At 48.1% G+C, this 16,645-nt stretch overlaps 7 protein-coding genes across 7 annotated transcripts; 3 read left to right on the top strand and 4 right to left on the bottom strand.

Moving 5' to 3' along the window:
* Nucleotides 1-698: 698 nt before the first annotated feature.
* On the top strand, nt 699-2,468 carry N7503_007227 (histidine phosphatase family protein; the record flags this gene model as incomplete). The annotated part of the gene is made up of 3 exons (XM_057066774.1): nt 699-1,383; nt 1,438-1,567; nt 1,622-2,468. Coding segments are annotated over 3 exons (1,662 nt in total), but the record flags the coding sequence as incomplete, so codon positions are not given.
* Nucleotides 2,469-2,777: 309 nt separating this feature from the next.
* N7503_007226 (uncharacterized protein) lies at nt 2,778-3,563 on the bottom strand (the record flags this gene model as incomplete). The annotated part of the gene is made up of 1 exon (XM_057066773.1): nt 2,778-3,563. One exon carries the CDS (start codon nt 3,561-3,563, stop codon nt 2,778-2,780), a length of 786 nt encoding a protein of 261 aa, XP_056920454.1.
* Nucleotides 3,564-4,415: 852 nt separating this feature from the next.
* Nucleotides 4,416-5,239, bottom strand: N7503_007225 (uncharacterized protein; the record flags this gene model as incomplete). The annotated part of the gene is made up of 2 exons (XM_057066772.1): nt 4,416-5,012; nt 5,066-5,239. 2 exons carry the CDS (start codon nt 5,237-5,239, stop codon nt 4,416-4,418), a joined length of 771 nt encoding a protein of 256 aa, XP_056920453.1.
* Nucleotides 5,240-5,863: 624 nt separating this feature from the next.
* On the bottom strand, nt 5,864-8,031 carry N7503_007224 (GMC family oxidoreductase; the record flags this gene model as incomplete). The annotated part of the gene is made up of 3 exons (XM_057066771.1): nt 5,864-7,400; nt 7,462-7,905; nt 7,976-8,031. 3 exons carry the CDS (start codon nt 8,029-8,031, stop codon nt 5,864-5,866), a joined length of 2,037 nt encoding a protein of 678 aa, XP_056920452.1.
* A 1,219-nt stretch (nt 8,032-9,250) lies between these two features.
* N7503_007223 (CFEM domain-containing protein) lies at nt 9,251-10,904 on the bottom strand (the record flags this gene model as incomplete). Its single annotated transcript, XM_057066770.1, has 7 exons — nt 9,251-9,552; nt 9,603-9,670; nt 9,726-10,230; nt 10,287-10,323; nt 10,375-10,559; nt 10,609-10,744; nt 10,800-10,904. The coding sequence occupies 7 exons, from the start codon at nt 10,902-10,904 to the stop codon at nt 9,251-9,253; spliced, it is 1,338 nt and encodes a 445-aa protein (XP_056920451.1).
* Nucleotides 10,905-12,268: 1,364 nt separating this feature from the next.
* N7503_007222 (peroxidase family protein) lies at nt 12,269-13,928 on the top strand (the record flags this gene model as incomplete). Its single annotated transcript, XM_057066769.1, has 7 exons — nt 12,269-12,470; nt 12,522-12,640; nt 12,690-12,720; nt 12,774-12,923; nt 12,979-13,299; nt 13,366-13,540; nt 13,598-13,928. 7 exons carry the CDS (start codon nt 12,269-12,271, stop codon nt 13,926-13,928), a joined length of 1,329 nt encoding a protein of 442 aa, XP_056920450.1.
* Nucleotides 13,929-14,739: 811 nt separating this feature from the next.
* Nucleotides 14,740-16,429, top strand: N7503_007221 (TMEM165/GDT1 family protein; the record flags this gene model as incomplete). Its single annotated transcript, XM_057066768.1, has 3 exons — nt 14,740-15,345; nt 15,403-16,309; nt 16,362-16,429. 3 exons carry the CDS (start codon nt 14,740-14,742, stop codon nt 16,427-16,429), a joined length of 1,581 nt encoding a protein of 526 aa, XP_056920449.1.
* Between the last annotated feature and the right edge of the window lie 216 nt (nt 16,430-16,645).

Below are 16,645 nucleotides of genomic sequence, written 5' to 3'. Positions count from 1 at the left end.
ATCCTATGTTGAGAATCCTGGTGCCTGATTTGCGAGGTGTGAAACCTGGTGTTGGCGCACAGGACTCGGACCCCGCCCGATTTCCCTACTAATTCCCACCGAACTCAATTTAAGGGGATCTAGGGGATTTCCCATCTGCTTATCTTCCAGAATCATTCTATAAGGATTCTTTCATACGTTGTTATTCCCACTTCTTGCCTAGTCTATTTTTTACTTGAAAATTAGCGTGTCGTACATCACACTAACGGTCTACTGCCCTAGCTCATTTTTTCACTTAAAATTTAATTTTTTGGATAAGCAATCCATTCGACGAAGGCTATATTCTATATTTACAACTATTATAATCACTTACGAAATCTTGCTTCTAGAGTACGACTGTATTATCTGCTCTTCCACATATCACTCTCTGAGCTTGAAGAATAAACTGAAACGCGTGCTCCATAGATCAAGGAAAGGGGTTTCTTCAAGGTTTTGAAGTGATCTGCATAAGCCAGTCTATTCGTTCTGTCGATCTTCCCCCAAAAAAGGGAAGACACGAGACAACGTTCCGAACATAGAGTGGAACAACAATCACCCGAAAGGTAATTGAGTTCGGAAGATACTCGGGGTTTAATGTCCGGAATTTTAGTAAAACATTCCAAGGTTCTCATCGCGTAGTTGGTACTGCTTTCACATTGCCTGTTGCGATCAATTGGTAGACGTCGCTGGAAGGGGACACGTCCAAGGGAAACAAACAACCAATTACCCCCACAATCCCGGAGGTTCCACATTTACCCAAAGCAACCATGAAGAATCTTGGAATCACGCTGGCCAGCATTGCTGCCACCGCGACCGCGACCGCGACTTCCAGTTCCGCCACTGCATCTGCTCCAACAGGCTCTACATATGCCTCTGGATTTGACATGACCAGGAGCTGGGCCAATTTGAGCCCCTATAGAGATGCAGATGGTTTCAGCATGCCCAAGGGAGTGCCTGAAGGATGTGAACTGTCCCAGGTGCACGTTCTACATCGCCATGCCCAGCGTTTCCCTACCAGCTACCCACTGGATGGTGAAGGCATGGAGGATTTCGCAGCCAAGGTCAGCAATTACAGCAAGGCCCACCCAGGAAAGACTGTGGGCACAGGCCCTCTCAAATTCCTCAAAGACTGGGAATATGTTCTTGGAGATGATTTATTGATGGAGAGTGGTGCAGCAACTGAGGCCACATCCGGAGCGAGCTTTTGGATCAACTATGGTCGACTGTTGTACCGCGCTGGGCGGGAGAATGTGGCTGCTTGGAGCTCATCCTTGAATGTGTATTCTAACGGTACCGCCCGCGCAAAGCCGGTCTTCCGTACTACATCACAGGCGCGTATCCTCGAGAGCGCTCGGTGGTGGCTCGGTGAGTAATTCTCAGTTGAACTAGGGCATCGAGTGGCACGCTAATGTCGGCAAGACGGCTTCTTTGGCAACACTGGCGCCAATAGCTCTTACAGCCAGTATGACCTCGTCATTATTCCTGAGGAGTCTGGTTTCAACAACACTTTGGCTTCCTATGAAGCTTGCACAGGTGACATGAGTGAAGGGTGAGTAACTTTCTTCTTTCTTCACAAGTTATGGATATTGATGAAATATGACAGCGACGACTCTGCTGCAATCTTTATTGAACGGTATACGAAGGACGCTCGTTCTCGTCTCGCGTCTTACTTCCCTAGCGATTTCAACGTCACTGCTGCCGACATTCTGGCTATGCAGAATATGTGTGCTTACGAATACACCAGCCTTGGCGGCTCATACTTTTGTTCTCTCTTCACTGAGCAAGAGTGGAAGGACTTTGCATACAACGTTGACATCCAATACTACGGAGACTATGCCTACGGCTCTCCCAGTGGCCGTGCTCAAGGCATAGGCTACGTTTTGGAACTTGCTGCTCGCCTTCAGCAAAAGCTCATCACCTCCAGCGATACTAGCATCAACTACACCTACGATAACAATCTTGCCCAATTCCCATTTGGTCAGCCTTTCTACATGGACATGTCTCATGACGATATTATTCTGTCCGTGATCAATGCACTCGGCCTTGATTACTTCAAGTTTGGTCCTCACGGTCTCCCGGCTGACATCGACCATGCGCCCAAACGAAACTTTTCTCTTAGTCAAATGACACCATTCGGCGCCCGCCTGATGTCTGAAATCTGGACTTGTCCTAGCAACACATCTTTCAACGATCTGGGACCTGTTCTGCTTAACAATCCTACTGTCAAATCCGGCAAGAATGCCACGAGCTATATTCGCTTCGTGTTGAATAATGCCCCTCTGCCACTCGACGGCCTTGTGGGCTGTGAGGATGCCAGCCAGGGCTTCTGCCCTGTTGAGAATTTCCTACGTGGTGTGCCTACGCTGAAGAAAAATGCTCAGTACCAGAAGGCATGCTTCGGTAACTACACCACCGGACACCAGGTCGCTGATGGTGTTCCTGATTCTTGAGCAATAGATACTTTCTTTATACCTGTGGTTATTCATTAATTTTTGTTTACGTTGTACATACATCAGATGTTCCCTTCGATGCATGTCAGAACTGCAACGAAAGAACAGCTTCATATAGACTCAAGTCGATTCCGAAATCACTATATCAATACATACAACAAGATAACACTTGCTTCCGGACCTCAAAATACACCACGAAAATAACAAACGTCACAAAGTCACAAATCCAGAATCAAAGAAAAAGAATTGTAGACCAAAACACAACGCAAAGAAAATTAAACGCAGATACCCATACGTAGTCTCCTTACCTCAACCCAGCAACAGCCCACAGATCTTTCCTCCTCTCCATTGCTGACAACTACCAGAGCAACAATCGTCATCCGTCAGGCAAGGACCCAAATATTCCTGACAAGTAACTCCATCCTGGATAAGACAGAACTTCCGCCTTCCGCCCTTACCAATACGCTGACAGTTGTAACGAGGAAGGCAGTCTTTGTGACTGCGACATCCAACAGCGCACCGTCTCCTGTGACAGACTTGGCCCCAGTTGCAATGAGCATCATACTCGCAACTGCCTTTGCCTGGGGGCTTCAAATTTGTCGTAGGGTTATCAAGGTCAGCATCAGATGTATCAACATTAGAAGCAAGTTCAATATCGGATGTAACATCAGCATCAGGCAAGATCTCGCCGGAAGATACATCTACAGGTGGTAGCGGCAAGATGGTGGCGACTGGTATCTCATCACGGCGGACGTTCGTGACATTAGCGACATTTGCGCTATGAATGAGGGTGGCCGAATTTCTGTAGGTACATATCCCGTAGATTAAAGCCCCAACAACAAATGCCACGATCAGGGTAAAAATAGCGATAAACCAACACTGGAGGCGGCTCAGTGTTCCCTTTCCTTCCTCACCAACTATATTCGAGTCTGAAGGGCGCTGAAGCGACCCCACGGAGCAGTTGCTGCGTGTCTCCTGCTCATCTATAATTGAGTAGGGAAGAAAGTCCTCGTGACGAGGCATATGGATGTCTATATTGCGGATCTTAGTGACAATAAAGGTTTGAGCTTCAAAGATGAAGAACATACGAGACATGATTGGAAGCTGCATTGCAGTGAAAAGTTACCTATATCAGAGCTTTTGTAAGTTCAAATCTATCTGAGTAAGGATTTAGTGGAAGTAGGACAAAAGTATGTGTGAGAAGAATATTGAGAATTGGGAGAGGTTTAGAAAGGAAGAGAATAAACGTGACAGTTTTGTTCTATAGATTACGCCGGTCATACTTTGGGAAGCTTTCCAGAAATGCGGATCCAAAGTTGGATGCCACTAAGCTCCTTTGGAGCATCCATCCTCGCGCCATTCCTATTTAGTGCGTGCCATATAACCCTATCAAGTCTAGTGTAGGAAACCGTCATTTGCAGCTAGAGACAGTACATCCATTTGACTCGTGCGGCATCGAGAATTACCGCTATACTCGGCCCCATGTCTCTTGCTTCAAGCGATACTGGCTTGATAATTGCAGTCCATAGATGAATAAAAGCGGACTGATAAGCCTCGTAATCATTGTAGGCACGCCCAAAATGAGGTCATTGGCTGTGAAAATTTAGAGACCATTCGAGCAGATCCTCCATGTCATTTGTGTCCGTCGGTGAGTTTTGCACTTCTTTTTGGTGACTTTAATGCGTTTGCGCTGGTCATAGCTGCTACTAGGCGCCCGAATCAAAGTTGTTAGGAATTCTCAAGACAGCAAGAACGTGCCAGTCTGTCATCCAGTCTCAATGTGACCAAGCGCGTCCTACGGTCCTTTTTAATGCGATTGATAAACAACCGCTACTGTTCAGACAATCATAATAGATCAATCATGTCATTTTTCATACTAAATTCTGCTAGGTAACATTGATAAAAAAACTCTTACGGATTCTTCCCGAAAATCGCAGACCATATCAATCACGCAAGAGTCGGGAGTGGCGGGACCGCCGAATCAGCCGTAAGATCCCAGATGTACTGAGGCTCACAGATAATACGGTGTACGAGGTGAGCAAGAATTGGATCCACAGGTCCCCAGTCCCAAGTCCTCGCAATCTTTACCGCATCAAGAGCCCTCTTCTTGAACTGCTCGTCCCGAGGAATGTAGTAAGGCAGACCCTCCATGGATGCTTGCAAGAGACCTTTGCACACAAAGCTTATGAGATCCATCTGCACACGGTATCGACGAACATCGTTGACTGGAAATCCTCGAAGCATCTGGATCAAAGAACGCATGTAAGGGGCCGGTTTGGGAGTGAGGATTTGAAGGACATTGTCGAATGTCGGTTTGACTCTCATGGTCTCCTCGAGGGAGAAGCCAACCAATGACATTGGTACAAGGTAGACGATACCATAATTGAGGTTTGCCGACGGGGCACCGATGTAGTGAGCCCAGCATTGATTGTCCCGATATCCTACCCAGGGTCGTGGATTGGGGTAGATGCGGGGGTAGTCGGCCTCGAGGAGGATCTGCGATGCGAAGGGGAGCTGGTCATCGGGGATTACCCATTCTGGATTCTACGTGATCTCGTTAATAACAACATTCGATCCGAGGGTTTCGTCTCACGTACCATGAGATATCTTTTGTCTCCATGTCTGTATTGAATCTGGGCTCCATACTCCACGACCGCGATGTTGTTGTCGATGAGTGCTTTGAGGGCAAGGATGACTGTTGGGATAACCCTTTGGTAAGGGGATGTAGCCGACGGAGCCTTGCGCTGCCTTCCGACCTCTTCGGGAGTCATTATTGGTCCTTTGAGCCCTTGTTTGGGCTCCTCAGGGTGCTTGGTAGGATTCGAGGAAAACGAGGCAGTTGATGAGTGGGAAGGAGGTAAGTTCAGAGGGAAGAGGGATTTATCCTCTCCCTCTGAAGTGTGAAGAATGATTGATGGATCCCAAGAGTCGTGAGATAATTCGAAGACAAAATGAAGTGTTGAAGTAGGGACGTGACAGTTGGTGGGAAATACCAACAAGTGAAGTGAATGATCAGGGTGTAAGTGTAAGTTTGTTGACATTGAAAACACACCTTTATCTTCAGTCCTCACTCTGCTTTTCCTTATACCTGTGCCTCCAACTTTACTATCCTCATAGTCAAACTGTGCAAATATCCTTGCCTCGACGTCATTCATGCATTACCTGGGGGGCTGCCGACCAAAGGAATAGGTATATCCGCCTTTCTAAATGCATGCTTCGATCTAACAAAAAATCAGTTCAAATTTGAACATACTTAAGCCACTAACGGTATAGTTTCTGTTATTGTCTATCTTTATTTTGAAATAGGAGAAATGTAGAATGACAAGAGTAAGACAGACACAAAAGCTCTTCACAGAAGGCTCTGAAATATAGAAGAAATGGAAACGAAGTCATGACTATACAGCATCGGCAATAATGACTTCAGCAGCCTTCTCACTGACCATGTAAATAGGCAGAGCAATGTAGTAACCCGGAATTTTAGGGAAAATCGACGCATCCACAACACGCAGACTATCAATACCACGAACACGGAAATCCGCATCCAAAACAGCATCAGGATCACCATCCTCTCCAATAGCAGCGGTGCAACAAGCATGGTGACCCCATGCCTCCTGCTTGATGAAGTTCTTCACGTCAGACTCGCTGGTGACATTGGGGCCAGGCCAGACTTCGTCGAAGCTTCCATCAAGGGGAATGAGGTCTTCGAAGATCGTGCGAGAGAATTCCACGGCCTCGTAGACAGCCTGAAGGTCTTTATCATCAGCTCCATTTGTAGTCACGCCAGTATCGAACGAGTTAAAGTTGATGAGGGGAGTATCCTGGGGATCAATGGATCGCAACTGGACGGTTCCTGCGTTGTTGCGGCTGCGGGCCTTCAACGTGATCCAAGTCCAGTGCTGAGCATCCTTCAGACCTTCGTAGGCGTAGCCGGGGTAATAGCCGGGGAAGTTCACGGGTGCACCTGAAATGAAAAGATCGGGCTCGTCATCGGCGACAGATGACTTTCTAAGGATTGCAATGGCAATACCGTTGGTGCTGTAAGTGCCCTTCCACAAGGGATCATTTTCCCATTGCTCCAAGCATGGATCAGGCATAGTGTACATAAATGTACATTTCTCGGTGAGCACAAAGTCAGTTGGTGATTTGCCGATTGTTCCCACTTCGTACCGATCCTGGAGATTGGCACCCACACCGGGTAGATCGACCAGCGTCTTGATTCCGAACTTGGTAAGTTCTTCCTTGGGACCGATTCCACTCAGCTTCAGTAGCTGGGGAGTGTTGAATGTGCCTGCAGACAGAATCACTTCACGGGCTGCATTCACGCTGCCAGGCTTGCCACCGGACTTCATCGAGGCACGAGGATCCGCACGGTAGAGACTTTGTCCCTGTAGGTAGTCTACTCCAATAGCCCGAGGCTTGGTACCGGTGGTATCGAACTTCACATTTGTGACAAGTGTGTTTAGCTGGATATCCAAGTGATATTTCCGAGAACCATCATTGTTGACGGCATTGGCGGTTTGCAAAAGGAAATCCCGAGGTCCGGTGCGCTTGTATTCGGGCACATCCACGGCCAGGGGAACCTGGAATGGACCAGTTTGGTAATCATGCAAGGGACTATCGTTGTTCATATCACGCAGAAGAACTCCTGCGAGGCCTGTAACTGTATCGATGATTTTGCCCAAAAGACTTGTACCTGCAGCGGTTGCACCAGCTAAGATTAATGACAGGAGCTTTTGGTCCTCGATTACCAGACGCAGGTCCGTAAGACTTGTGGTGAGCCAGCCATCAAATCCGTGGCCAACAAGACTGCTAGGCAGGTATCTGTTGCGCTCCAATTTCTCAAAGTACCCACGCATGTTGGAAGCGGACCAAGATTCGTTGCCGGTCAGAGCTGCCATGTTCTCCCAGTCATTGTCGAAAGGTAAAATGGTACTGAAGGAATTGATTAGCAAACAGCAACTTATTGAAATGATAATCTTGAATGCAAACTTACATCATGGCATTATGAGCAGAGCAACCGCCCAGAGTACCAGCACGAGGGTACAGGATTCCTAAAGGATCAGATCCATTCGGCGCACCACTACCGACATGAAGATCCCCAGATGGAGTGCGGTATGTCATCTTAGAATCCTCTTCCTGGCGGGTCAAGTTGGAGTAGTGATTGACAAAGTAATCCCATCTCATCGGCTCATATTCTGTAGACTGAAGCTGGAGAGCAGGTACCATTTGCCTAGTGGCATTTCCCTGGTCATCACCAGCATCGAGGAGAAGGACCTTGTAGCCAGCAAGGGCCAGTCGAGCCGCGAGGGGTCCACCTCCAGGGCCGGAGCCAACCACTACATAATCGTATTCCGTAGTGTTGGTTGTTGTTGTGGTATTGGTTCCGTTCAAAGCCCGCTTGTGTGCATCATGGGATCGATGACCTGGTTTGTAGTCACTGCGGCTTGTGTCAGTGCCTGTATTATCAAAATCCTGTCCCGGAGGTCGGAGGGATCTTCTGCACTTACGAGGCGAATGCAAGAGAAAGAGCGGAGAGTACCCCAAGCACTGCTGGGATACGCATGGTGGAAGGAAACAAAAGACTGAATAATTACTAAAAAAGAAAAGCAAAATCAACACACAAAGTGCACTAAGAGCAAGAAAAAGAAAGAAAGAGTGACTGGGATCAAGGAATGACAACGACTTGCGATGTCTTGTCCATCTATTATAATGCACACACAGGGGTCTTCTATACCGTAATTCCCGACGATGTTACTATATTCGTTCCCACGTTCCACAAGTATTGATCGACAGTACTTTCGTCTTCGGAGCTCTCCCACCTACGCACCCCTATATTGACCGTTTTGCAAAACAGTCCCACAATACGACATCTAGACAAGCTTGCTCACCAGTAGCTCCGAGTTCCTACCAAAGCACTGGGTCTGTCCCGTGTCGACCCAAGCCCACATACCGGTCGATAACATATAGATAACCGACTTTTTACTGCCTCACTACCGGATGAACGACTACCTCCCCTTTCTGTGGGGCATATCAAGCCTCGCTGGGTCCGAGGACCCTTGTTGAAATGGCTAGTCTCTGCTTTGGACCGTTTGACGTGCTGATCACACGGGACCCAACGCCACCAATTTAACGGCGGGGCTAGTCCTTTTAAGGCTCTATTATGCCGTGTGAATAATCTGAAGCTATTCCTTTTTGTGAAATCACATACCCTTTGGCCTGTTGGGGTTTTGTGGGGACAGTGGCTTTTCGTACCGTTAAGCGAAAACGCCCGAGCCCGCTGTCATCCAGACTTTGCAATCCGGTCCAAAGAGTAAACAGTCGTTAGATTAGGGGAAACTTTGCACGTCCTTTCAAGGGTCTCATAAATGAATTTTCTCAATTTAGGTCGAGGTCATGCAGGGGTTCAACGGGGTTAACTCGGCACTTCAAGTGGGGGCGCTCACGGAAATGGTGCGGGGCTCTGGTGGTGGGTCATGCTCTCTGCTTTCCACTTCCGTATTCCAAAGTTTGGTCAAGTTTTAATGGGCATATCTCGAACTTTTATCTCGTATTTATTATTCAAAATTAAGCTTCTGTTGTAAAGATATACCATAAGTAGTCCATCGAGAGAGAACTGAGTTTTCAATATACTGTCATTTTTGCCGGCAATGGGAAAGGTAAAATATCGACATGGTTTAACTAAATAATAAGAACTTGAAAAAAGAATATATGAAACAAATGAATGTAAGGAATGATACAAATGAACTGCCACTCTTCAAAGTAGCAATCTGACTTTTTAGGCCCTATGCTTTGCAGTTGAGCCGTGCCTCGCTGGAGTTTGCCAAATCATCCAGAGGGTAGAATTGGCGAGTATCGCTCTTGCTATGAACATGGATATCATGATGAACATAGATTGGTCCTTCAAACCGCGATCCAGCCCCACGAGACTGGTAAGAGCTCAAGCCATATGATTTGACATTTTCGGTGTCGCCAAAGAGCGTTGGAGCCACGCGGCGAAGTAAGGATCGGATTGCGGGTAAGCATGCGCAGATAATACCAACGTCGCATTCAATGGTACTCCAGTATCCGATGGCCACATAATCCCCTTTGACAATCAGCTATGGCAATTGAGAGGAGGTTTCGATGAATACTTACATGTCAGGTTAGTGGTCGAAGCAAAGTTAATCAGCGACTTCAGTCGTAAAATGCTAACGAGGGTGACGCTAGGGTCTAGGTCAATCATTTTTCCAGGTGAATCAAGTATTGAGAAACACTTACAAGAGACCCAAGCCAAACATGCACATAACGTACACCTTCTTCCTGGTTGAAAGATTGAGGTGATAGAGTTGTCGTAGTGGAAGCGCCATGACCAGTATATCGAGTATCATGTTAATAGCAGCTGCAGACCATCCTTGTGCGTTGATATGGTTGCACTTGTAATTACCCTCGCCATCCCAGTGGAGCCATGCGTAGGGTAGTGGCCAGCATTGGAACACTGAGATCAATACAAAGGCGATCAAATATGCCACGTTCAGTCCTATCACACAATATGTCACAATTCGGAATTGGCGGTCGGGGAAAATTCGGAGGTAGAAGCAGCAGATCGATATTTTGGTCATCGGTAGGATGCTGAGATAGATCAATTCATCCCAGAAGTAAATCTGTGTATGATACGGGTCAGACGTGAAGAATGAATCCATGTTGAGCATACTAACGTAGAGGATCTTGGTGATGTTTTCGAAAGGGAGCGTCCACATATCTCGTCCTAAGCCGGTGTCGGCCACTATGTACGATAATTAGTCAAATAAACGCTTTGCGAAGGCACTGAAGCTTACGTACAGACGCCAGAGAGTGCTGAGAGTGGAATAACCAAGCACTGTAACGTGTTAGAATGACTTCAAGATCTAGCAGAAAGAAGTCCACATACCATTGTCAGCATCATAGTAAAATCATCCCAGCCAAACATCCCGCCGCAGCACCTTAGTCGAGCAACCATGCGAAGGAAAAAGATGATGAAAGCAATTACACCGCCTATGACTCCAGTATAGAATACAATATCCGTTCGATCACGGATAGGAGCCCCGCATGCAGTTTCTGTGACATTTTTCGTTGCTATGATTGTTAGCATTGATTCCTGGTTGCAACTTCAGGGCTTACTTACTCAGAGATTGACGGATTGTGCAACTAGTCATGACACATTCTTCGAGGATGGCGCTATAGTTCGTATCCATGCACAGACACGTCTGATCTGTGGCGGCACACGATGTATGCGTCATGGACATGGCCATGCATTCCAGCTTTAACAGTATCAGATCTCATTTCATATCAAAAACGCGGCGAGACGTCTCTTACCGCACAAGTAGGTAGTATGGCCGCTAGTTGTGCCTGTGCTGATTCTGCAACGACAGTAGTTGTGAGAAAAGTAGCCACCAGGGCTACTACACCCAGAACACGCATATTTTTGATGTGATTGCGGTTTGCATTCGTGAGAAGGAGCGTGGAGAGTGTCCGAGAGATCGAGACCGTGAATGTTGCAAGCCAGGAGGGGTTTCAAATTAAAGAACGTGGTAGCCGAAACATTTCGATCGATGTAACTCGATTGACTTAATAGGATGTAGATTTTGGACCTAAAATTCCCCTCTTCAACCCCCTGTCAGGCATTATTTCTCCTCACCATACACTGGGGGTGGCAACAATTCATTTCTGTCGATCACTACAAATAGCGGCATTGATGGACCAGCTCATTTTCTCAGCTCATTTTCCCGAAGAACCCAGTTAAACATACAGATAGACACACATCCACTCGACGGCTCCTGAGGCGCCACAAGATATGTACAAGACCCAATTGGTATCTCTCAAGCATCCATATGCGTGTTATTGAGATCTACATTGATACGAGACCCTAATCCACCTTCTGCTCAGCTTCTAGGCCCTCCCTACTGCGGCTTGAGGATGCCAATAAACAAGCGAGCAGACGGACTACGCTAGACGCGGCTCCACTTTCCAGCCGTAAGGGACTGACAAGCCGCTGATCTGCACTCAGGACTTTGACCCTTCGTCCCACAATAAAGTCGGCATTTCGCGACAAGCGAGAAGTAGAGCTCCGCCACGCGGGAAAGACCCGGTGGTTGTGCTGGAGTTTGGCTCAAACTTTAATCCATCAACGTTTTCTCCACTCATTTGACTACTCTCCTTCCGCTCTAAGAAAAGAGGCGCTTGTCCGGTGTTTTATGTTTTTTAACGTTCCCCCTTTAAATTGCCAGTCACTTAGATCAGCGCTGTCATTGTCTAGGTTCGATCCGAGACTACGGGGGGCACGGCAGATATTTCCTCCATTTGGAAGGGATCGGTTTGGAAGAGCTACTACACTCAATACAACGTTTCCTAGCACTAAAAAGACTGTCCACTCTCGCTTCAAGATTTTTCCAGATAGCTTCGACAGCCTGTAACAGGATCTTCAAATATTGGTCCACTTTTGGACGACGAGTTTTGGACGAAAGACAATACCGGACGGATTGAGGCCATTCTTATGTGGGGCATCTGATTTATGCCGTTCTAGGTTCTTGCTGACCATTTATACACGCTCTATTTGGCGGAATTTACGCATGGGCTCGAGGTTCATGCACCGAAGATCCTCTCAGGGGGCAGCAATACATCAGCATGTCTTTTTCGGGTGATTCTTATTCGTGACTTTTTTTCTGGGTCGGTTTTTCTGGGTTGTTTCTTCTGTTTCTTCATCCCGAGTCAGTACATCGTCATTCATTCAATTTTCAAACTTTGCAATTGAACCTTTGATTGGGATTTAGATTCAATCTTCCAATATGCATTTCTTTGGTGCAAGGCAGTTACTCTGCTCATTGTCACTCTCTACTCTTGTATTCGGTTTCCCGGATTTAGGAAGCCACGGCGACCAAGTCCATAGAAGCCTGCACAAGCGCTGTCCTTTTTCCGGTGATGAGCCTCAGCCCAAGGTGCAGCATGACAAGCGATTCCTTTTCTCGACTATGGACTCGCCTGTGGACAGTATGTGAAGCAATGCTCTTTGTAAGGCTCCGTGCTAACAATCGAGTACAGTCACTGGAGAGCATGCATTCCACCCTCCCGATTTTGAAAACGGTGACCAGCGCGGTCCCTGTCCTGGACTTAATGCTCTGGCAAATCACGGGTACATCCCACGGAAGGGTGTAGTATCGGTAAGTCATTCATGGTCACTTAGAAGATGCAAAATTAATCATGCCCAAGTTTGGAAATGTCATCACTGCGATCAATGAAGGTACGCCTCTGTTAATCTCTAGTTTCTTAAATCATTAACTAATACATGATCAGTCTATGGCATGGGTGTTGACTTAGCAACTGTCCTTGCAATCATGGGCACTGTCTGGACTGGTGACGCAATCTCCCTGGACCCCAGCTTCTCCATTGGAGGTGTCGATCCCGGTGTCAACAATTTACTTGATAACCTTGGAGGTATCTTGGGTCAGAATACCCCGTATCAACTTGTTCGCCCTCGGCAATAACTTAATTATTATAGGCACACCTCTCGGTCTCGATGGCTCCCACAACTTCATCGAAGCGGATTCCTCCAATACTCGTGACGACCTTTACGTCACCGGAAACAACCACAAGCTGAACATGGACAAGTTCATGTCTTGGTACGACATGGCAAGCAACGGCACCTTCGATATGGATCTCATGGCCAAGCGTGCAGCGATCCGGTTTGACGAGAGCGTCCAAACCAACCCCAACTTCTACTATGGGCCTGTCACCGGCCTTATTGCTCGTAATGCGGGTTATATATTCTCTGCGCGGATGTTCCGAAACCATTCTCGCGAGAATCCCGAGGGTGTTTTGAGTAAGTGATACAATGAACTGGACGGAAAAAGGCTTTTGTAAGATTGGTGTGCTGACTTTCTCCCAGCCAAAAGCCATATCCGCAACTTCTACGGCATCTACGGTGAAGAAGGCAATCTGACATACCGTGAAGGATGGGAGAGGATCCCTGAAAACTGGTACAAGACTCCTGTTGACTATGGCCTTATCCAACTCAATCTGGATACTATTGACTGGATCTTGAAATACCCCCAACTCGGAAGGTAAGAACCCGCCCTATGTTGCCGTCTTCCTCGGCCTGCGAAACTGACAGTGTGCAGCATTGGAGGAAACACTGGCACCGTTAACAGCTTCACTGGTATTGACCCAGCTGACCTAACGGGTGGTGTTCTCAATCTGACAACACTCTTGGAGGGTAACAACTTGCTGTGCTTCGTATTTGAAGTGCTCAAATTTGGTAGTCCCAATGCGCTTGATGGTTTATATAAGACCATTGCCGAGCCGCTGGAGTGGGTGACTAATCTACTTGCTGTTCCCTTGCTTAACCTTACTTGCCCGGCATTTGAGGACCTTCAGATTGGTGGCAAGCCTTTCTGGGAGGCGCTTCAAAATGATTTCCCCGGTGCTCTGAAGAGTGGCAGTGCTTTTTAGACTTCCTATCTTTACTCGGTTTTTTTTTTATCGAAAATTATCTATATAATGCGAGAATAGATTGTTCTTCCGTCTTTTCTTCGGTGATGGATGATCTTGACCTCAGTTCTAACATCACTTTCAAACAAGCCCTTCAGGCTTCCACCGCGGCAGGCGGGGCTCTACATTGATATACTAAGCACCGAAGCTGGAGGGAGAGTGAGTATAGGTACATACTCGCCAGGTTGGGCTCCCTGGTTCCAAATATACTGCCCAATATCCATTTGCTGCATCCGTCCTGGAAAAGTTTATTCATTTCATCAGTTGTGGTGAAACATGAATATTATTTAGTGTTACTCGTTCCAAAAATCACTTGCAAAAGTGGGATAGTCAGTGTGGTGCATCTTGAGTTATTAGGTGAAGATCTAGACTTGTCGAAGATGTAAATAGAACGCGACATCGAATCAGCGCGCGCTCATATAATCTCCGCTTGCGGGTGGGGGGTCACGTGGGCCCCCTTTGCAGAAAGAAGCAACAGAACAACATTTCCGTCGTGTCCATCTGCATTCGCTTGACTTATGCTCTTTCTTCGGGAGAATTGGTCTTAATTTTTTATTATATACATTTGCCTCCCTGTCGTTGTTCCTTTCCAATTACTCAATTCGTCTTGCTCGCGCCCCCACGAGACACCGTGTCTCTTGGCGTCCTACCACCGCATCTGCAAACTTATTTCCTGCAGCCAACTCGACTGCTTTGCATTTACCATATCACTCGCGCTCAAGCAACTCGAAAAATCAGTCACTCATTTCCGCGGTAATCTCCGCCAGCCAAGATGAAGATCCAGTCTCCGTCATTACTCCTTCTCCTCCTTCCCGCGCTCTCAACGGCCGCAACCAACACCAGATCGATCAGTGAGCCATCTGCTCACCCTTCGCGTGGAGCATCCACCCTCGATGCCCGATACATTGATGCGGACTCAGTTGCATCCACCAATGCTATCCATGGGTCGCCGGACGTCCCAGTGGACGGCAAGGATGGTCGACCTCACGCCGGTCCGTGGGTAGAAACCAGCGCCGAGAGAGACCGCAAGAGTAGCAAGGGGAGCGATGATGTAGACCTAGTCTCAACGAAATACGATTCCAAGATCCCGTCTTCCGACCATCTCAGCACCGAAGACGGCAAAATGATCCCGCATTCCAATGGTGGCGTGATGGATGACCCGCACCGCGCAGGTCCTCAAGAAGGTACACGTGGTACGGAGGGAGGAGTGACGGAGAAGGGCAAGGACAATCTTTACAATGCTGCCAAGATCCCCGACAGCCCCAAGGAAGCGCTGCCGTTGCCACCGAGCGAGAAGCAGAAGCTGCCCTCGGACAGCGAAGATGCTACAAGCGGTAGCCGGGCCGCAGAAGGCGCAGGAACGCTTGGCATGCTGGAGGTAGGACTTCTAATTTCTGGACAAAATGACAAGTAGCAATGTTGACGCGATCCCTAGAAACCCGCCGACCTGCCCGAGAAGCCGCACGACATCCCTCACCCCAAATCCCCCTCCCAGGCCAAGGACGACCCCCTGTCTATTCAACATGGGTCCGGCGGCTCAAGCTCACACCCCAGTTCATCGTCCGCAAAGGCACCAGGCACCCCCGAGGAGAGCGATGGGCTCCACTCTCTGATGTTCTCGTTCACCATGATTCTTGTGTCTGAGATCGGTGACAAAACCTTCCTCGTCGCAGCCCTGATGGCAATGCGCCACCCCCGTCTGGTAGTCTTCTCGTCAGCATTCTGCGCCTTGGCCACCATGACCGTTCTCTCTGCTGTCCTTGGCCATGCCGTTCCTACCTTGATCCCCAAGACCCTCACCAAGTTTATGGCAGCGATCCTATTCCTGATCTTCGGTGCGAAGATGTTCAAGGAAGGCCGGGAGATGGACCCAGATGAGGGCGTCGGCGAGGAGATGCGGGAAGTCGAAATGGAACTTGAAGAGAAGGAGCAGGAACAGATGCGCATGGGCCGCCGTCGCTCATCGGTCACTCCCCACTCCCTGGAAGCTGGTCGTGTCCCCAAGTCGCGTGGCTCCCGCAACCGCCTGCCCTCACCCCCGGAGAGCATCTCCTCGTCTTCTTCTCGCGGCTCATCTCCTCGCCCTCAGCGTCGCTGGAACGACTTACTGGTCGGAATGAGCAATCTTTTCTCTCTTCTCCTCAGCCCAGCGTGGGTGCAGACATTCGTCATGACTTTCCTCGGAGAGTGGGGTGACCGTAGCCAGATCGCCACCATCGCGATGGCAGCTGGCCAGGATTACTGGTGGGTGACAATTGGAGCAACAGCCGGCCACGGTATTTGCACTGCTGCCGCCGTCATTGGTGGACGTGCGATTGCTGGTAAGGTTAGCATACGTGTTGGTAAGTTACTCAGTTTGATGTTCATTGTGTGCTTCAACTAACAATTATACAGTGACTTTGGGTGGTGCTGCGGCCTTCCTCCTCTTTGGCATTATTTATCTCATAGAGGCGCTATACTAATGGGTTGCATGGGTGCAAGATATGCTCCCGGTTTTTCTTGTTTGCGAGCTTTGGGCGGTGCATCTTGATGTAAAAGTTGGAACGGTTTGTCATATACTGTTTAATGAAATAATATCGTACCTGGTCTACGTAACGACCAGATTCACTTTCAGAATCATGTTGCTGAGCTTTGGAATTGTTGGTCTAGTAAGTCACTAAACTTCGAGCTCGGTGGTC

Source organism: Penicillium pulvis (assembly GCF_028828015.1).
Source record: "Penicillium pulvis strain IBT 33274 chromosome Unknown contig_5_segment0_segment0, whole genome shotgun sequence".
Classification (NCBI taxonomy): Eukaryota; Fungi; Ascomycota; class Eurotiomycetes; order Eurotiales; family Aspergillaceae; genus Penicillium; species Penicillium pulvis.
The sequence above is the reverse complement of the archived record's forward strand: the minus strand, read 5'-3'. Positions and strand labels throughout refer to the sequence as shown.